Raw genomic sequence first — 21,888 nt, forward strand, 5'->3', positions numbered from 1 at the left:
TGACTATGTTTCACAAATCATGTGCATGGAGATGCTAAACCGATAGTATGGGCTCGGGGATGGAGATCACTGAGCCGGACAGACCCACTTTGAGACGCAGCGAGATATAGTCATCTGTTAGTCTCAAGTGCAATGTCTATGCCATGTCCTAGACCTGATGTCCTCGCATGTTCTCGGGATGAGGATCGACTCACTTAGGGTCTATCAAACACTACTCTGTAACTGGGTAGTTATAAAGGTAGCTTTCAGGTGAGTCGTGAGACATGCCGTGAGGCATGGTTGACCAAGATGGAATTTGCCCCTCCTATTTGGAGAGATATTCTCTGGGCCCTCTCGAGTGATCAGATTCGGAAAGCATGGCCATGCGACTTGGGTTAAGTGTTAACCCAGTTCGAGAATCTGTATCATGGTTTCGAGAAGAGAGGTCGAGCTAAAACAAGGTTGACAAGTACTCGCCTTGAGCTCGACAACAAATATCGTGAGGCAAAAGGAATGTTGCATATGCCACATTGTTGAGGTTCGTCAAACGACTTTACGCCCACACGGGAGTTGGCACGTTCTGCTAGGAGCCGCTACCAACTATCGACTCTGGTCGTGTCCATGTGTACGTGAACCTATAGGGTCGCACACTTAAGGGGCTGCAGCCCATTCGTATTGGATCTGAGTGGAAAATGGATGTGGACTCCTAGTGGGCTCAAGTGTTGAGCCCACCTCGGAGGTCTATATAATGGGGAGTGGGCACACCACTTAGGGTTGATCGGATTGAACCCTGGTTAGCCACCGCCACTCCCCATGCCCATGCCGCGCGACCGGACCTAGCAGTCCGCCGCTCGACGCTGCTCCCCGTACGTGTGGATACCTTGGAGGCATCGCATCTGCAGTGCTTGGACGAACCGTTCGAGGGAACCGGGAGGTACCGTTCGTGGGAGATCACCGTTCACGGGTCTTCGCTGTTCGCGGGAGATCAGCAACGCGAAGAGGAGACGGCCCGGGAGATCGGCTACACGCATCACCAATTCTACTTCCGCTGTGGTGACTGCGCGTCTAGTGGTAAACCCGATCCCGTGATCTATTTCCAGCAGCATGATCTTGGGTGCGCAGTAGAAAATTTTATTTGGCGCTAGCGTAGCGTACCGCGTGTTCCAACACTGAACAAATTGCCGGGAAGGAAATTTTTTTATGGAGACGGGAATTAAGTTTCTTTTCCTTTTATAGTAGTTTCTTTTCTAGGAATCAGCCGGCTGATCTTAGGAAAAGATCAGCCGCCTAACCAGCGGTTGATTAGCGTTGATTTTGGCCACATGATTCCTGGACCACACCATCGCTTTTCATCCGGTGGCCGGCGATGCTCCGTTGCAGCACCCGCGAGGTTTCGCCGGCCGGCGATGCTCCATAACAACAACAAAGATGCTCTGTTCTAGCACTCGCGATGTTTCGGAGGCCGGTGATGCGCCATTGCAGCACCTGCGTGGTTTTGGTGGCCCGACGATACTCCATCGCAGCACCAATGATGCTCCATTGCAGCTCCGGCGACCCGACGAAGCTCCATTGTAGCACCCCGGTTCGCTGCGTGGTGGTCATGCGTGCCTGGCAGCGCTGGCCATGAGTCACAGTGGCAGCTCTAGCGATCCGGCGAAGCTCCATGGCAGCACCTCGGCTCATTGCGCAGTGGTCATGCGTGACCGGCGGCGGTGGCCATGGGTCGTAGCGGCCGGCGGCCCGACGAAACTCTATGGCAGCACCTCGGCTCTTTGTGTGGTGGTCATGTGTGCCCGGCGGCGGTGGCCATGGATCGTAGCGGCCGGCAGCCCGGCGAAACTCCATTGCAGCACCCTATCTCGCTTGGTGGTGGTCATGCCATTGTAGCACCCCGGCTCACTGTGTGGTGGTCATGTGTGCCCGCCGGCGGTGGCCATGGGTCGTAGTGGCGGCGGTCCAAAGGGTGCAGTAGAGACAACAACTTGCTGCAGCAGAATGAGGGAGTGCGCAGAGCCGAGGAGAGATGAGACAAGATGGAGGCCACGCGCTGGGAGAGGAAGGAGAGATGAGACGAGACGGCAAAGACACGTTAGAAGGCAGACGTATGGATCAGAGCATAAGGGAGATGGAAGAGACACGCCAGGATACGTGGCAGCCGAACAAGCCGGCTGATTCCTTCCTAGAAATCAGTCGATTGATTCTAACAGTTTTCCTTTCTTTTAAGGGAAAAAATAAAGAAAGAAATAATAAGAAATAAAAAAAGTGTGAGGTAAAGTCTTTTCTTTAGACAATTTTTTTTTGAGAATTTTTTTTAGATAAGTGTTAGGTTTTTTTTTTGAGACAACCTCACGGAACTTTATTATCTCGTCACAATGTTTACAGGGACAAGGGAAGCTCTCCTGGATGGCCTAACCAAACATGGCGACCCAATCCAAGAGCAAGAGAATGTTTCGCTAGGTTGTGAGCTTCAAAATTTAAGCTCCTAAATTCATGAACGCGTTAGGTGAGGTCAGACTCATATTTTGGCGCCTAGAGTTTTGTGTAAGCCCGCGAACTATTTCGTTTGGTTTTTAATCTGATAGCCCGCGAATAATAAATCAAGAAGACCCAGGCCGTGAACGCGAAATCCCACCCACCCACCCTCCCCGAGCTAATCTCTCGCTCGTCTCTCCCTCTTCCCCGCACCACTCCTCGCCGCCGCCACCACCTACGGCGCACGATCCCGTCTGATTCCGGCGTCCTCTGGCTGCGCCCAGCACACCACCGTGCCCCCCTCCCAACGCGCCTTCCTCCCATCGGGCCAGATCCGGCGCGCGCGTCCTCCAGCGGCCAAGCGCGACACTGCCCAGCAGCTAGGGTTTGGGCCAGCACATCGCCGGGCATGGAGCCTCCTCCCGCTGTCTCCTTCTACAACTTCTCTTCTTCTCCTCTCGATGTGTGCGTGTATTGTGTCAATGAAAGGAATTCAAGGCCATGGTCGGAGAGAGAGGAGCTGCTCCTAGTATAGGACGCCATGGAAGGTTGTCCTTGTTCTGTTCTTTTAATTTTTTTTGTTTCTCTTCCCGATATAGACATGTTGAAGGCTCTGTTTTTGCAGGTGCTGCTCTGATGAGGAGAAACTGCTGCTGCAGGACGTCCTCCTCCCCTCCTACCCCCACCTAGGGCTCTCGGAGGAGGTGAAGCAATGGGACAGCCACGTCATGAAGGGCTGCAAGGGAGATATGTCCATCGGTTGCCTCAGGTTCTTCTTTGATCGTAGATCGTTTTCCTACGATGCCGACGACAGAATCCCATAATGTATGTTCATTGCCAATCTATGGATCGTACAAAGAAGATTGACTAAGAGCTTAGATGTGTCTGCAGAGGCATAAAAAACATGGTGATCAGAAGGATTTGTACGGGTAAGATGCAAACAGTGCTGGCCTATATTAGCATGCAGTTTTTTTATTGGTTCTTATAATTTATCTGTTTCCCAGCATATATCCCTGATTCTTCTCATCAATTTAGCGGCGAATCACGTCATCCGATTGACTCATATTGCAACAGGGAAAGGCAGATATGCCATGGCCTTTGCCTCCATGTGCCATTGGCCTTTGTGTGTTTCTTTTATTTGGAGGAAAACGAGATTGAGCTGTAGACTATGAACATCGCAGACTGATAATGTAATTGGCCTTCTGCTCAGATTTTATAAAATTGGATAATGAAGTGCAATACAGGACCCTCGGCTATGGAATAATTACTCTTTTATATCTCACTGTCCAGCCTTTTATTCAAGGTAAATATGGTGCACCGCCTCTCCGTACAAGGTGTCAATTTAGCATCTATTTATCCGGCCAAATCGCATATGCGAAGCTTTTCTTGATGCATAGTTCTGTACCATAGCCTAAGAATCAGAGGTTGATCTATATATGTGATTATTGTTGTCAAGCGATTTGTTTTGTCACAACCACTTTGCTCTGCACGGGCGTTCATGTGTTGGACGCTTGGAGCCCCAGTTAGCCGGTGGCCTCACTGATTTAAGGTGACGCGTGTGTTAAATAAAACTGATGTTGGAGTAATTAAGCTCAAAATATGAACATTGTTATGCTTTCTAAGTTTAACAAAACTCTGTCAGTAAAACTGCTAGGCCTAGGTTGACCTTATTTGCAAAATATGCAAAAACAAATATTTATCAGGACAACTATTATAACATATATGAGACATCTCATTTGTTATGGTTTCCTGTCTTTCACACAAGATAAATGTTATTTGAGCTAATTTCTATGTGCAGGTATGAGGATGTAGGTACGAAGGAGCAGCTCGGCAGTTACTTACAAAAAGGTATTAAGTTTTGCCTACAAATATGCAGTATCATGAATACGTGGGTTCACTGAACTTGGGATTTACATATAACCGCACTTCCACTTCTCCCTCTTCTAATTCTAATGTGGTAATTTGTTTGATATTTTTAGGCTTGGGCACTCTCATAAATGGCTCCATTTTTGTTTACCTTCTACTGATCTGTAACAAAGATGATTTCTCTGTTGCCGTTGAGGTAAATGACCATTCATAATCGTACGTGCGATTTCTACACATTTTTAAGGCTCATAAATGGCTCCAGGATTTCTCTGGTGGCGAGATACATCTCCTTAGCTAAGTTGAAAGCCACTCAGAGACCATATGGCAGAGATACAATTGGCTAAGGAGATGTAAATGACCATATGGCAGAGATACAATTGGCTAAGGATTTGACCTATGAGGAAAAGCCACTCAGAATACTGGATCAAACAGAAAGGGTCACTCGCAGCAAAGAAATAAGGTTTTACAAGGTTCAGTGGGAGCATCACACCGGAGAAGAAGCAACCTGGGAAAGAGAGGAACTTTTAAGGACTGCATACCCAGAATTTTTTTCCCAAGCAATCGAATCTCGAGGACGAGATTCATCTTAAGTGGGGGAGGTTTGTGAAAGCCTGGATTTTTGCTTTCTCTCTTTTTTCGGACTTGCCTTCTCTTTTCTTCTGGACGTGGTTTTTACCGTGGTTTTTGCCCTGGCTTGATTTGGATTTTGAATCATTTCAAATGGACTTGTCACTTGGGCATATCCTTGACTTTCACCCAAGTGACCTATCTAATTTATTCCTTTGATAAATCCCCAAAATAATCAAATGAATATTTTTCATAAAAGAAAAATATTCATTTTTCTCTCTGAAATTCAATTCAGAAACTTGTGCTCCAAAGCAACCCCAATTTTTCTTTCCCAGAAAAATCTGAAATAATTCCTGAATATTCTTAGAACCTTAGCACACCTTCCCATGCAAAAATATTGCATCACTTTTTATAATATTTTGCTGTAGAAAATCATTTCTCTTCTGGCCCAAAATTCCAGTTTGTACAGCAAGTACATTTTTCCTTGAGCTTTTGGGCTTGATCTTTCTTGAGCTTAAGCACCTTCCTAAGAAACCCTAAACCCCAGGAGATCAGCCCTAATGGCCTTCTAGAAGGTGGCCAAACTTGGCGACCAAGTTTCTGGTCAGAAACTAGTCAGCTTAGTAGAGTCAAGTCTGGTCGACCTGGGCATGAGCTATCACCTCTCCTAGACTAAACACTGCACAGACAAACGCGTAGACAAGGTTTGGACGAGCCTGGGCGTCGTTTTGACCATGCCAGCTTGGTGACCGCGCGAGGACACGGCGCCTGTCAACGTCTCGACGCGCTCTGGCTGGCGCTTTCCTCTCTGTATCGCGCGTGCTCGTTCCAGCACTCGCCGACTCCTGCCGTGCCGCACCTACAGTGTCGACACATCACTCTTCACCGCTCCCTGGCACTCGCCGACGCCGGAGCCGCCGCAGCAAGCACGGGCGTGTCGTGGCCAAAATGCCACAGTGCGCGCGTGCGCTTGTCCACTTCCTCCACCGCCTCCTGTGCAAGTCCGCGAGCGTGGGCAAGCTACTGCGTTGATGCTGAGTGTTTGCCCCCTCGCCTTGGAGCTTCTCGTCGCCGTTCGCCGCGTGTCCAGAGAGCTCCGGCGGCGACATGTCCCCCTCTCGCTCTGGCTATATATAGCGCTCCCCTCCTCGATTTCTAGCCAAGCACCACTCCACACCACCTCCACGAACACGTAGAACGACCCCAGCTCGATCGGGCAGGCCTCTGGCCGTCGCCCCGACCAGAGGACTCCGGCGATCCCCGCAGGCCAGCCGCTGCTCTCCGGTGCCTCTCGAGCTCAAGCAACTGCTTGGGCGGGCATTGGTGGTCTGTTGGTGCTGCCTAGACGCCGCTGAGCCCTCGGAGCCGCCCCTAGCCCAAGCAGAGATACAATTGGCTAAGGATTTGACCTATGAGGAAAAGCCACTCAGAATACTGGATCAAACAGAAAGGGTCACTCGCAGCAAAGAAATAAGGTTTTACAAGGTTCAGTGGGAGCATCACACCGGAGAAGAAGCAACCTGGGAAAGAGAGGAACTTTTAAGGACTGCATACCCAGAATTTTTTTCCCAAGCAATCGAATCTCGAGGACGAGATTCATCTTAAGTGGGGGAGGTTTGTGAAAGCCTGGATTTTTGCTTTCTCTCTTTTTTCGGACTTGCCTTCTCTCTTCTTCTGGACGTGGTTTTTACCGTGGTTTTTGCCCTGGCTTGATTTGGATTTTGAATCATTTCAAATGGACTTGTCACTTGGGCATATCCTTGACTTTCACCCAAGTGACCTATCTAATTTATTCCTTTGATAAATCCCCAAAATAATCAAATGAATATTTTTCATAAAAGAAAAATATTCATTTTTCTCTCTGAAATTCAATTCAGAAACTTGTGCTCCAAAGCAACCCCAATTTTTCTTTCCCAGAAAAATCTGAAATAATTCCTGAATATTCTTAGAACCTTAGCACACCTTCCCATGCAAAAATATTGCATCACTTTTTATAATATTTTTGCTGTAGAAAATCATTTCTCTTCTGGCCCAAAATTCCAGTTTGTACAGCAAGTACATTTTTCCTTGAGCTTTTGGGCTTGATCTTTCTTGAGCTTAAGCACCTTCCTAAGAAACCCTAAACCCCAGGAGATCAGCCCTAATGGCCTTCTAGAAGGTGGCCAAACTTGGCGACCAAGTTTCTGGTCAGAAACTAGTCAGCTTAGTAGAGTCAAGTCTGGTCGACCTGGGCATGAGCTATCACCTCTCCTAGACTAAACACTGCACAGACAAACGCGTAGACAAGGTTTGGACGAGCCTGGGCGTCGTTTTGACCATGCCAGCTTGGTGACCGCGCGAGGACACGGCGCCTGTCAACGTCTCGACGCGCTCTGGCTGGCGCTTTCCTCTCTGTATCGCGCGTGCTCGTTCCAGCACTCGCCGACTCTTGCCGTGCCGCACCTACAGTGTCGACACATCACTCTTCACCGCTCCCTGGCACTCGCCGACGCCGGAGCCGCCGCAGCAAGCACGGGCGTGTCGTGGCCAAAATGCCACAGTGCGCGCGTGCGCTTGTCCACTTCCTCCACCGCCTCCTGTGCAAGTCCGCGAGCGTGGGCAAGCTACTGCGTTGATGCTGAGTGTTTGCCCCCTCGCCTTGGAGCTTCTCGTCGCCGTTCGCCGCGTGTCCAGAGAGCTCCGGCGGCGACATGTCCCCCTCTCGCTCTGGCTATATATAGCGCTCCCCTCCTCGATTTCTAGCCAAGCACCACTCCACACCACCTCCACGAACACGTAGAACGACCCCAGCTCGATCGGGCAGGCCTCTGGCCGTCGCCCCGACCAGAGGACTCCGGCGATCCCCGCAGGCCAGCCGCTGCTCTCCGGTGCCTCTCGAGCTCAAGCAACTGCTTGGGCGGGCATTGGTGGTCTGTTGGTGCTGCCTAGACGCCGCTGAGCCCTCGGAGCCGCCCCTAGCCGTCGTCTTCAACCTCTCTGGCGTAACCCGTCTGCCACTGTAGCTTGCAATCTCAACTGCGAGCAGCTCCGTCCACCCCACGCCAAGCCACGGGTACGGGCAGGTGCGCCACGAGCCCCGCTTCAATCCTATCCCTCTAGCCTAGCCCCAAACCCCCTCGTCGCCGGCGTGAGCTCCGGCGAAGCGCCGCCCCTCTCTGATCACGATCTCTGATGAGGACATGACTACCTTGGATACGACCAAAAATATTGCATACATGCATATTTGTCAGGTGATTTCTAGTGCAAACTATTCAATAATCTATTTAGGTTATTCAGAACAAAAATACTTCACACACTTTTGTGTTTTGTCTAATTGCAGGTGTATGGGACATTTGTACAATCCACATATGAAGATAAGGCAAAAGGAGAAGTTTAGGTTCTGTTCAAAAAGTCCTCTCACGTCACTTTTGGGCCAAGAGAAGATAGAGTCCAAGTCTCTCACGTTCTGGATTCAGATTCGGACTGCACAGACATACCTGACTCAAAACGCCAACAACTTTTTCATACGGACTCCGAATTGGGTGATTCTTTTTTTGTTGGAAACTAGATTTCGTGCTCTTTCCAACCCAATTGGATTCACCTTTAAATTCGTCCGGAGCATTGAGTTATGGTCGAAACAATCTGACGTTGCACCAGAATCCGAGTCAAACTACAAGTCCAAAGGTGTTGCATCACCTCCACTTGGGTCCATGAGCCTTGTACAACTTAGGGTTGGTTTTAGGCTGCCTTGGGACGTCCTCCCACCTCCTTGGCCGCCACCCCTTGCTCCTATATAAGTAGATCCATGTAGTAGCTTTTTCCTTGGGATTTGTTTAGTTAAAAGTTAGCCATTGCAACTTCGTGTACTTCGTTTGTGTCCAACGACCAGACCAAGACCACTTACGGATCCCCACCATTATCAATACTTCATATATATTCGCAATATTCAGATTGCATTATCATATTCTTGCTCGTTCTTCGATTGCTTGCAGGAATAGACCTTCGTGGTCAGGCTGATCGTGCTTCCGGCATCATCAGTAACCTCAGGAGATTGGTTTAGCGATTGCTAAGGCGCAACGTCGTGCACGTTTGTAGTCGGATCGTCAAAGTCGACTCCACCAAATCGATAGTTATCATCTCATCGAAAGATTGGGACACCCTCGCCTCTATCAATCTCCCTCTCTCTCTCCTGACGCGCGGGACCCACCTATCGGTCTCACCACTCACGCCCGAAGCGGTATGAGTGGAGGCGTCTTTCCAGTTTACGCCTTCGACGTCACCCCCCTGGTTTTCTGTTTAATTCAAATATTATTCAGAAATTTGACTAAACTTTGACCACCCACCATTTCTAAACCATAATTCCAAATGAATTGATTCTTTTTGCATTGTCTTTGTTTCAGAAAGCTCTAGCAGCACGCCAAAGGGTGGATTTTTCCTTGCTGTCTAGAATTTCTGGTGCTATTCAGAGAGGTTTTTGATAATTATTTTTGTGGTTTTAAATTCTTTTCAGAAGGAGAAGCTTGTCTTGAAGCCAACCAAGAGGGGTGTGATCCTCCTCTACACTAAGGCAAGCCACACCAGCATTTGGATGGTGTTATTTCAATATCTATGATTTTCTACTTGAATATGAGTTCTTATTTGCATTTAAAATTTGATAAAATAAATTTGGTTAATTGCTAGTTACTTTATCATGCTTGATATGCTTGTTTTAGTTACTGGTTGAATGCATGAACTTGTTTGGCTAAGTAGAGTAAAATTTTGCACTAGACATATGGCTATGGAAATTAATGAAAGTTATTTTATTAAGTGATATTTTCAATTAAATGATGAACTAATAAAAATATTGCTTGATAAATAAAATGAGTTATAACCAGAGAAGTTTTGGTTCTAAGTATTGCAAGATGTTTATACTATTAAGTTTGATCCATGACTATGAGTTGTTTGCATTGCATGACGAGTAGTTGCATGATTATGGCATTATATCATGTTATTGATAAAAAGTTTTTATCAAAGCTAAACTTGATTAAGTTCAACTTGAATATGATGTTGATCACATCATGGTGCCACTGAATCAGGTTTTTAATTCAGTGCGACCACATTTACCTTGTGGGAATGTCTTGATTCGGTCCTTTGTTGTGGCTCTCACCGGTGCCTCCCGCGAGGGAAGGTTATAGGCGTGCATACCCTGGCCCGGTAGGCAGACATAACCTTGTGTGCTCGTTTTTGTTTTTATGGTACCTTGTCCCCGTTTGGGACCGTTTTGCCATGACGGTGGTCGTTTGTGTCTTTGGTAGACACGGGGCCACCCAGGACCTAGCCCTGAGAGGGAGTTGGTCGAAGTGGCCGGGGAGTGTGCATGACAAAGGGAGGGTTTCGTCGGAATGGTTTGGTCCACCCGAATGGGAATGCGAGGCCAGGTGTTCAGTAGTGTGGGTAAAGTGTGCTACCTCTGCAGAGTGTATTTAATCTATCAATAGCCGCGTCCTCGGTTATGGGCATAACTCGTGAGTAAGTCACACCATGGATCAACTTTTACAATAAATCTTGCAAACTAAGTGATTGTTGTGATGCATTGGTTCGTGATGAATCATGAACTCTTGAGGTGTAAATGAGTGATTAGTTTCAGGTGTGACCCCGGTGTGGTCACCGTTTGGTTACGAGGTAACCGTCTGGTAAGCGAGTCCGTGTGAATCGGTGCATGTTTTGTTTGCATTGCATCTGTAGTATTTCTTGCATTGAATTAATCTGATTAATTATCATGATATTGTCTGTCATCGTGCTTATGTTTGTTGTGAGCTTGCAAGTACATTCAATGTACTGACCTGGCGTGTTATGCCAGCTTTCAGGCAAGTCGGTTCGCATCGGAGCGCATCTCGTGTCTAGGCCGTGTCCACGTCGGTGTCCCTGTGCTATGGAGTTCCACTTCGTCGTTCTTCCGCTGCCGCGTAGTTCATGCAATCGAGGCCCCGTCATGTTCATTAAATAATGTACATACTGTCCAGCAGCACCGTGTGTGCCGCTTGGCCTCGTGTATCGATGTAATATCAGACCTATGTAATCCACTAGCATCAATAAAGTGGTTGTTTCTGTACCATGTTGTTGTGTATTGCCAGAAGACTCGACCTCTGGGTTGGCAATGCAGGGTAAACCGGTTGCTCTGAGCCGGGGTGCCACATGGGCGGACGGCCGTCGATCTGCGGCGGCGGCCCTCGTGACGTGGTGGCCCTCCGTCTCGCGAGGAACACGCGCAGCGTGGGGGCAGCTCGGCCACGGAGATGTGGATCTCGACGAGGCGCCGTCGGGTTCCTGGCGGCAGGCGGGCGACACGGTCGTCGGCGTGCACGTAGGCGGGGGGGGGGGGGGGGGCGGCGTTGCCGTGCCATGGCGCGAGCGGCGCGGATCTGGCACGGCCGCCGGCGCGCGAGGTGGAGGGGGAGTGGAGCTGCGCGGACGGCGCAGATTTGGCGCAGCTGCCGACACGCGTGTGGAGCGAAGGAGTGGTGCTGCTATTCGGCGTCGCTTTCTCTCTTGGGGGCATCGTTCTGCAGGTGGATCCGGTCAGAGCGGCTCGTGGCCATCGGGGTCGTAGCTGCGCTCCGTGGAGTGCAGTGTTGTTCTCCAACCACTTAGGGTTGCTGTTTTTATTTTTCCTCGATCTTCGGATCTTCACCATGTTATGTTTTCGTTGCTTCCTACTAAATCTGAATCAAGCCAGTAATTTGCTGGATCATTCAAAAAAAATATTTTTTATGTTTGTGAACAAGTATTAAATGCTTGAGTTAAAATTCTGAAACATTTCTAAAAGATTTTGGACGCCGATAACGCCCACACGTGCGGCATACTAGACATCCATCGGCATGAGCAGGAGGCAGCCCACATGGATTGTGTGTGGGCGAACATTATAATTGCTCGCACATGTGGGCGCAGCTACTTCGTGCCACACGCCCAACAAGTACTACTCATATTCACCCCGCGCGTGTGGCACGAAGCAAAAATGCCCACACGTCCTGACGCAGCTACGTTAGGTACCCGTGGGATGACGATTTAGTTGCCATCCGGGATGGCAAATGTAGTTGTAAAAGCATGACAACTCTATCTGTTTTGGTTAACTATAGTTGTCATGTCTAATTTATGGTAGTTGCCGCGTGTAATCAAACCATGGTTGCCGTATGTGATTAACTACTTGCCACATATGGTCAAACAGTAGTTGCCATGTGTGTTTACCTAGTTGCCACGTGTGGTCCAACCATAGTTGCCATGTATGGTTAATCACAGTTGTCATGTGTGTTTATCTGGTTGCCACGTACGCGCAACTGCAGTTGCCGTCTAGCAACGAATCATAGTTGCCATGTGTGTTTATCTAGTCACCACGTACGTGTAACTGCAGTTGCCATCCCACAACGTACGAATGTCGTGTGGGCGAAAAGCAGTTCACCCACTGCGCAGCTGACAAACCGAGTGCTGCGGACGTGTGGGCGGACTCTCCAACACCCACACACCAGCCCGTCCTACGTGGCATAAAAATCTGGCAAAACATGCCAAGATTCGTGCAAACACAAACGGACGTTGATCCATGCGTGTGGGCGTGATGCAAACGCCCACACGTGTGGGCGTTAGTATTTTCGAAGATTTTTAAACATTCTCAGAATTTTCATCAACATTTTTTTTATTTGCCATTTCACAAACTTTTCCTATATTATATATATGCAATGTCTATCTAGCGGTTTGCGCTGCTCCGGTGTTTGGTATTGAACATGTCTAGCACTAAACGCGTGCAGTGACATCCCTAAATTAACGACATACCTGATATCGACGCCAATATTAACCAAGTAAGTAAAATTCATTCGTTTTGTTAAAGTATCGATTTATGCAATTTGAAATTGTGCAGCATCGGTTGGGGATACCCAAAAAAACAGAAAACCAAAGAAGGAGGGGAACGTGGGAGGAAAAAACCAGGTGAGAGGTGGAGGCCATAAAACGAGCTTCCCTTTAATAATACTTTCTCCGTTCCTAAATATAAGTCTTTTTAGACATTTTAAATGGACTACAACATACGAATGTATGTAGACATATTTTAGAGTATAGATTCACTTATTTTGCTTCGTATATTGTCACTTGTTGAAATCTTTAAAAAGACTTATATTTTAAAACGGAGGGAGTAGAAGAATGGTAGAGAATAATACTACTAGTAAAGATAGAGATACCAAAAAACAAGCTGCCCTGTTTCAGAAAAACCTGGCTGAACAACCTAAAGAAAATGAATAGATAATAAGAACAGAAAATCGGTGAGCAGCCGCGCTCAAACTGGGCCGACAGCCCACGAGCTCTCTCGCTAAGACCGACGATTCTTGGGCTCGTATGCAAACAAGCCCCTTTTGCCGGGAGCAACTAGTTAACGAGCGCTCCTTCGGGAGCCTCGCAACGATCAGCGCCACTTGGCGCGCTCTCAGCCATTCGCCACGTGTCGGGCTCTGGACGCTCCCTTCGGATTTTGTTTTTTTTATTTTTTCTTACGCGTTTTCGGCTTTTTAAACGGTTTTTTCTGGATTTTTTCGACGTTTTGGTTTTCCCCCGGTCTTTCTTAGCTTTTCGATAAAAAAATTCGAAAAAAAAAATTTTTGCGCGGAAAAACGCGTTTTCTTTTTTTTCCCTTTTGCGAAAGTCACGGTTTTTCTTCCGCGAGAGGCACGGTTATGCTTTATCGAGAGTCACGGCCGTGCCTTTCGGAAACGAAAAAAAATGCGTTTTCTGTTCTTTTTTCTTTCGCGAGAGTCACGGTTTTGTTTCCGCGAGAGGCACGGTTGTGCTTTCGCGAGAGTCACTGCCGTGCCTCTCGGAAAGGGAAAAACAAAACGCGTTTTCTGTTTTTTTTTTTCGTGAGAGTCGCGGTTTTGCTTCCGCGAGAGGCACGGTTGTGCTTACGCGAAAGTCACAGCCGTGCCTCTCGAAAAGGGAAAAAATACGCGTTTTCTGTTTTTTTCTTTCGCGAGAGTCACGGTTTTGCTTTCGCGAGAGGCACGGTTGTGCTTTCGCGAGAGCCACGGCCGTGCCTCTCGGAAACGGAAAAAAAAACGCGTTTTCTGTTTTTTTTCTTCCACGAGAGTCACGGTTTTGCTTCCACAAGAGGCACGGTTGTGATTTCGCGAGAGGCACAGGCATGCCTCTTTCGGAAAGGGAAAAAACCGTGCTCCCGGTTCGGTTTTTTCGCCCGGTTTTCTTCGTGAAAAAAATTTCGTCAAAACCTATCAACATGGGATCTAGTTTTGAAGATCTCGACGCGAGGAATCCAACGGTGAAAACGGTTCGAGATTTGGACGCACGGTTTAAGAGATAAAACGTTTTGAATAAGCGTATCTACGAAAAAAAGGAAAACTTTCAGGTTGCGACAAGTGGCGCGCTGCATGTGCATCACTTGTCGCGACCTGGGAAAGTGAAGTGTTCTTTGCAACGAGTACTCATTAATTAGTGATTTCGCCTTCTGCCTAAAAAAGGAACAACTCATATCCAAACAAGGCCTAAGCCCGGTCGAAGTGCCGCCCAGGTCATCCAAATTCCGAAGGCGGGTTGGTTTCGGATTCTCAAAACAACTATGAGCCCCCCCAGTCCCAACCCCCTCCGCCGAGCCGAACACAGAATCGGCGGCGCGCTCTCGGATGGCAGAGCGAGGGCCGGGAGGAGGCCCAGGCGGCGGCGACCGGGGGAGACCCTCGACCATCAACAGCCACGCCCCTCCTCCTCCTCTCTCAAGATCCCCTCTCCGAGCCATACGAATCCTTGCTCCACCATCGCCCGAATCCCCCATCCGAGCCATCTGAATGCTTGCCGCACCGTCGCCCATACGACGAACTGCGGCTCCAAGCGCGCGCGTACCGCGTCTAACCGCAACCCGCTGCCCCATGATCCCGACGATGATGCTCATAACTGGTGCGCGTGTGCCCTCTCGCTTTCTGTGGAAAGTACGATCTTGCTTTCTGTGGAAAGTACGATCTTGATCTGATCTGTTGTTTTGCCGGCTTGCAGCAGGGACTGGGCGAGTCTCGGGGAAGGTCCGGCGGGGCTCATCGCCGAGCGCGTCCTCGCCAACGACGTGGCCGACTACGTCCGATTCCGCGCCGTGTGCGGCCCGTGGCGGCGGTGCTGCACCGACCCGCGCGGGCACAGCGCTCTGGACCGCCGGTTCCACCCCAGGCGGTGGGCCATGCTCCGGGAGAAGCTCGCCTCCCCCCACGCCCGCCGCTTCCTCAACGTCTCCACCGGCGAGTGCATAGAAACGGAAATCTTGGAGCTCCGCGAGCATGACGAGCTCGGGGTCACCCCCGAGGGCCTCATCATCTTGCTCCACGGGCGCACCCACGTCCGCCTGCTCAACCCGCTGACGCGCCAGCAGCTCACGGATCTCCCGCCGTTAACCACGCTGCTGCCTCCAGAGCGCCACTCCGACCTCCTTCCGGACCGTGATTTTCCTCTCAGAGCGTGGGGCTCCGGCATTGCCGCAGATGATTCCTCGGTCGTGCTTTGTTTCGACTCGCTATGCATTGTAGGCATCGCCAAGCCCGGCGACGAGCGCTGGACAATGGTCCGGTACAAGATTTCGGTGCACACAGCACCCTTGATGTTTGCAGGCCGCTTCTATTGCACCACAGAAAATGGCGTCTTGCTGCTAGAGACCAGTGAAGATGAGCCACCGCGCATGGAGGTGGCTGCCAGATTGCGAAAGCCAATCTCCGCGATGTTAAATGATAGCGCACACCTGGTGAATAACGACGGGGAACTGATGCTGGTGCACCGCACGATTCGGTACCTTAGGAATAGGTCAAGGAGGAGGACGTATCACGTTTATAAGGTGGATTTGGACACCGGGACTCTATTCCCGGTCAAGAGCCTGGGCGGCCGAGCATTGTTCATGGGCATGCATTGCTCTTTTTCGGTTTCCACCAAGATTTTCCCCTCTATAAGCGGTGATACCATCTACTTGAGCTTTGATCTCAAGGAGAGAGTCCATGATGAAGAAATAGAGGCCTACCATCTGCCAAATGGAAGCACGAAATCTGCACATTACAACCTAGACAGCTCCGTGCCGTGGCCTCATAAAGTAGTGCCGGGGCCTCATACTCTCATTGATTGTTTCTCCTTGTGCAATACCGTTGAACCATGTCCAAAACATGTAGCATTGGTCAACCTCAGAGCAGCTTGAACGCTGGTCCAGCACCACTTACGAAGGAGCAGGTGAGGTGCTCCTGCAGAAATGAAACCATCCAAGGGTTAGAACAAACCCAAGGACAGCCAATTCCCATTGCAAGCACTCATTAGTAAAAGAGCCAATGGATTTGTAGCTGAAGTAGGGACGCAAAAACTGTTGAGATTAATTCTGTAAAAGGAAAATCTCCCCTTGCCCAACGGCCAAGCAGTTGCATCGCGCGGACGCCTGTGTCCCGGCAACCGACGCATCTCTCTGGAACCGACGCCTCCTCCGCTCGTCGTCTCTCCAGGAGATATATAAGCGTCCTGTAACCATCGTCAATAGCTATCGATCATTCTGATTCCGAACACGTGCACAATGCCCAAGCATCTGGTTATGCTGTATCAGCAATCTCAGGGACGCAAAGCACCTCAAGGGAAAATGTTTGAAGCCAACTTCAACCTTCATCCGTATAGCGCAAAAGGAGCTGGTGGTTCGCACGATGTTCCTCCTGGACCGAGCAACGCCGTGGTTCCCTATCTGCCTGAGGCTACTGCTGAAATGGAGAAAACGTTGATTGAGTACACCACAAACAACGTGTTTGGCGACTTTGACTAGTCCCTCAATCTCCTTAGTGATCTACTTAATTATGTCCATTTGTGATGATTGCAATAAGAACATAAGTTTGTTGTTGTCTTTATATTGCATTGTATCAGCACATTTGATATAATAAAGATTGTATTCTATATATTACTATGAGGTTTTCTTATTGAAAATTCTTTGTTTTATATAGTTTTCTACGGGGACAATCCGATGGAAGAGGAATTATGCCTTGTGGACAGTGGTACCACAAACTCCATACTGAGGGAGATGAAATATTTCCAAACTCTGAAAAAGATGAATGGAGATATTCTAACTATCGCTCGACGTGATACAGTGATTGTTGGTACTGGACGTGCCATATTCACCCTCCCAAGCGGTACAAAAGTGACGATTGAGGATGCTTTATTGTATCCCGACTCATCACGTACCCTGATCAGTTATCGAGATATCCGTAAGAATGGTTTTCACATTGAAAACCATGAAGACAACAAAGAGGAGTATCTACTCTTTACTAAAGATGACGATATGGCAAAAAGGTACATGAGAAAATTCCTTCTCTATCGTCTGGTTTGCACTATACGTACATCAAACCCGTGGAACAGGTTGCATACAAAGTAATTTTTCAGAATGTTCACGCATTCCAAACCTGGCATGATTGCCTAGGTCATCCTGGAATAGGGATGATGAGAAAAATTACTAGCAATTCCATTGGTCATAATTTGCTTGAGTCAAAATTTTCTCAATCTTCTGATTTTGTGTGCACATCTTGTGCCATGGGAAAGCTAATTTTGAGGCCCTCGCATCTCAAAATACAAGCTGAACCACTTCAGTTCCTTGAACGTATTCAAGGAGACATTTGTGGTCCCATTCAGCCATTATCTGGACCTTTCAGGTATTTCATGGTTCTCATTGACGCACCTACACGATGGTCACATGTGTGTCTTCTATCCACACGGAACCATGCATTTGCCAAGATAATGAGGCAACACTACTAGAAAAATGCTTATACATAGAATCTTAGCAGTAGCGCCTGTTTGGGCGCCCACGCTACTGGTATGTACCAGTAGCGCTGGTTGGCGCGGGCCGCGCTGCTGTTTAGCGGGCCGCCGGGGCCAAAAGGGCAGGCCACTTAGCTGTACCATGTGATGTGCGCTACAGCTAGTGGGCTTAGCAGTAGCGCTGGCCCATTACCCGCGCTGCTGTTAAGCCCACTCCCTCCCCCACGTGCCCCCTGGCCTGCTCGCGCCCCTCGGCCTCATCACTCAGCTCACTCACACACTCCACACTCCTCCCTCAATCCCCCGCGCGCCGCCGTCCATCCCCGCAGGCTGCCGTCCCCCGCGCCGGCCCTCCTCCCTGCATCGGCCGCCCTCGCCTGCGCCAGCCCTCCTCCCCGCCGGCCGCCCTCCCGCGCCGGTTGCCCCCCCCCCCCCGCGCGCTGGCCCTCCTCCACCGAGAGGTACATCCTCCTCCTCCCTAGTTTCTTTTGAACCCTAGCAAGTTGAAAAATTTAGGTTTTTAATCTTAGTTGTTTAATCGTAGGAAAATGTAGTATGAAACCTAGCTAGTTAATCTTAGGATAATGTAGTATGAATCTTAGGATAATGTAGGTTTTTAATCTTAGTTGTTTAATCTTAGGATAATGTAGTATGAACCCTAGCTAGTTAATCTTAGGATAATGTAGTATGAATCTTAGGATAATGTAGTATGAACCCTAGCTAGTTAATCTTAGGATAATGTAGTATGAATCTTAGGATAATGTAGTATGAACCCTTGTTGGGGAACGTAGTAATTTCAAAAAAATTCCTACGCACACGCAAGATCATGGTGATGCATAGCAACGAGAGGGGAGAGTGTTGTCCACGTACCCTCGTAGACCGACAGCGGAAGCGTTATCACAACGCGGTTGATGTAGTCGTACGTCTTCACGATCCGACCGATCAAGTACCGAACGTACGGCACCTCCGAGTTCTACACACGTTCAGCTCGATGACGTCCCTCGAACTCCGATCCATCCGAGTGTTGAGGGAGAGTTTCGTCAGCACGACGGCGTGGTGACGATGATGATGTTCCACCGACGCAGGGCTTCGCCTAAGCTCCGCAACGGTATTATCGAGGTATAATATGGTGGAGGGGGCACCGCACACGGCTAAGAGATCTCAAGGATCAATTGTTGTGTCTATGGGGTGCCCCCTGCCCTCGTATATAAAGGAGCAAGGGAGGAGCAGGCCGGCCCTAGGAGGGGGCGCACCAAGTGTGGAGTCCTACTAGGACTCCCTAGTCCTAGTAGGATTCCACCTCCCATATGGAATAGGAAAAGAGGAAGGGAAAAAGAGAAGGAAGGAAGGGGGCGCCCCCCTTCCCTAGTCCAATTCGGACCAGACCAAGGGGAGGGGTGCGGCCACCCTTGAGGCCCTTTTCCTTCTTTCCCGTATGGCCCAATAAGGCCCAATACGTATTCCCGTAACTCTCCGGTACTCCGAAAAATACCCGAATCACTCGGAACCTTTCCGAAGTCCGAATATAGTCGTCCAATATATCGATCTTTACGTCTCGACCATTTCGATACTCCTCGTCATGTCCCCGGTCTCATCCGGGACTCCGAACTCCTTCGGTACATCAAAACTCAATAAAACTGTCATCGTAACGTTAAGCGTGCGGACCCTACGGGTTCGAGAACTATGTAGACATGACCGAGACACGTCTCCGGTCAATAACCAATAGCGGGACCTGGATGCCCATATTGGCTCCCACATATTCTACGAAGATCTTTATCGGTCAGACCGCATAACAACATACGTTGTTCCCTTTGTCACCGGTATGTTACTTGCCCGAGATTTGATCGTCGGTATCTCGATACCTAGTTCAATCTCGTTACCGGCAAGTCTCTTTACTCGTTCCGTAACACATCATCCCGCAACTAACTCATTAGTTACAATGCTTGCAAGGCTTATAGTGATGTGCATTACCGAGTGGGCCCAGAGATACCTCTCCGACAATTGGAGTGACAAATCCTAATCTCGAAATACGCCAACCCAACAAGTACCTTTGGAGACACCTGTAGAGCACCTTTATAATCACCCATTTACGTTGTGACGTTTGGTAGCACACAAAGTGTTCCTCCGGTAAACGGGAGTTGCATAATTTCATAGTCATAGGAACATGTATAAGTCATGAAGAAAGCAATAGCAACATACTAAACGATCGAGTGCTAAGCTAACGGAATGGGTCAAGTCAATCACGTCATTCTCCTAATGAGGTGATTTCGTTAATCAAATGACAACTTATGTCTATGGCTAGGAAACATAACCATCTTTGATTAACGAGCTAGTCAAGTAGAGGCATACTAGTGACACTCTGTTTGTCTATATATTCACACATGTATTATGTTTCCGGGTTAATACAATTCTAGCATGAATAATAAACATTTATCATGATACAAGGAAATAAATAATACTTTATTATTGCCTCTAGGGCATTTTTCCTTCAGTCTCCCACTTGCACTAGAGTCAATAATTTAGTTCACATCGCCATGTGATTTAACATCAATAATTCACATCACCATGTGATTAACACCCATAGTTCACATCTCTATGTGACCAACACTCAAAGGGTTTACTAGAGTCAATAATCTAGTTCACATCGCTATGTGATTAACACCCAAAGAGTACTAAGGTGTGATCATGTTTTGATTGTGAGATAATTTTAGTCAACGGGTCTGTCACATTCAGATCCGTAAGTATTTTGCAAATTTCTATATCTACAATGCTCTGCACGGAGCTACTCTAGCTAATTGCTCCCACTTTCAATATGTATCTAGACTGAGACTTAGAGTCATCTAGATTTAGTGTCAAAACTTGCATCGACGTAACCCTTTACGACGAACCTTTTGTCACTTCCATAATCGAGAAACATATCCTTATTTCACTAAGGATAATTTTGACCGCTGTCCAGTGATCTACTCCTAGATCACTATTGTACTCCCTTACCAAAATCAGTGTAGGGTATACAATAGATCTGGTACACAGCATGGCATACTTTATAGAACCTATGGCCAAGGCATAGGGAATGACTTTCATTCTCTTTCTATCTTCTGCCGTGGTCGGGCTTTGAGTCTTACTCAATTTCACACCTTGTAACACAGGCAAGAACTCTTTCTTTGACTGTTCTATTTTGAACTACTTCAAAATCTTGTTAAGGTATGTACTCATTGAAAAAAACTTATCAAGCGTCTTGATCTATCTCTATAGATCTTGATGCTCAATATGTAAGCAGCTTCACCGAGGTCTATCTTTGAAAAACTTCTTTCAAACACTCCTTTATGCTTTGCAGAATAATTCTACATTATTTCCGATCAACAATATGTCATTCACATATACTTATCAGAAATGCTGTAGTGCTCCCACTCACTTTTTGTAAATACAGGCTTCACCGCAAGTCTGTATAACACTATATTCTTTAATCAACTTATCAAAGTGTATATTCCAACTCCGAGATGCTTGCACCAGTCCATAGATGGATCGCTGGAGCTTGCACATTTTGTTAGCACCTTTAGGATTGACAAAACCTTCTGGTTGCATCATATACAACTCTTCTTTAATAAATCCATTAAGGAATGTAGTTTTGTTTATCCATTTGCCATATTTCATAAAATGCGGCAATTGCTAACATGATTCAGACAGACTTAAGCATAGATACGAGTGAGAAACTCTCATCGTAGTCAACATCTTGAACTTGTCAAAAACCTTTTTGCGACAATTCTAGCTTTGTAGATAGTGACACTACTATCAGCGTCCGTCTTCCTCTTGAAGATCCATTTATTCTCAATGACTCGCCGATCATTGGGCAAGTCAATCAAAGTCCATACTTTGTTCTTATACATGGATCTCATCTCAGATTTCATGGCCTCAAGCCATTTTGCGGAATCTGGGCTCATCATCGCTTCCTCATAGTTCGTAGGTTCGTCATGGTCAAATAACATGACCTCCAGAACAGGATTACCATACCACTCTGGTGTGGATCTCACTCTGGTTTACCTACGAGGTTTGGTAGTAACTTGATCTGAAGTTTACATGATCATCATCATTAACTTCCTCACTAATTGGTGTAGGAGTCACAGGAACAGGTTTCTGTGATGAACTACTTTCCAATAAGGGAGCAGGTACAGTTACCTCATCAAGTTCTACTTTCCTCCCACTCACTTCTTTCGAGAGAAAACTCCTTCTCTAGAAAGGATCCATTCT

The 21,888-nt window shown here is 48.0% G+C and overlaps 1 protein-coding gene and 1 long non-coding RNA gene across 5 annotated transcripts; both read left to right on the plus strand.

Annotated features, from left to right (window-relative positions):
* Nucleotides 1–2,620: 2,620 nt before the first annotated feature.
* On the plus strand, nucleotides 2,621–5,247 carry LOC123145768 (uncharacterized). Of its 4 annotated transcripts, XR_006472424.1 has the most exons (5): nucleotides 2,621–2,999; nucleotides 3,077–3,380; nucleotides 3,456–3,754; nucleotides 4,250–4,299; nucleotides 4,431–5,247. It is a non-coding gene; the product is annotated as an uncharacterized lncRNA (long non-coding RNA). The 4 variants fall into 4 exon arrangements; XR_006472423.1 differs by having other exon boundaries at nucleotides 3,456–4,299; XR_006472427.1 differs by having other exon boundaries at nucleotides 3,487–4,299.
* Nucleotides 5,248–14,860: 9,613 nt separating this feature from the next.
* LOC123142682 (uncharacterized) lies at nucleotides 14,861–16,057 on the plus strand (the record flags this gene model as incomplete). The annotated part of the gene is made up of 1 exon (XM_044561482.1): nucleotides 14,861–16,057. A coding segment is annotated over one exon (1,197 nt), but the record flags the coding sequence as incomplete, so codon positions are not given.
* Between the last annotated feature and the right edge of the window lie 5,831 nt (nucleotides 16,058–21,888).

The sequence above is a fragment of the Triticum aestivum genome, chromosome 6D, assembly GCF_018294505.1.
Source record: "Triticum aestivum cultivar Chinese Spring chromosome 6D, IWGSC CS RefSeq v2.1, whole genome shotgun sequence".
Taxonomy (NCBI): domain Eukaryota; kingdom Viridiplantae; phylum Streptophyta; class Magnoliopsida; order Poales; family Poaceae; genus Triticum; species Triticum aestivum.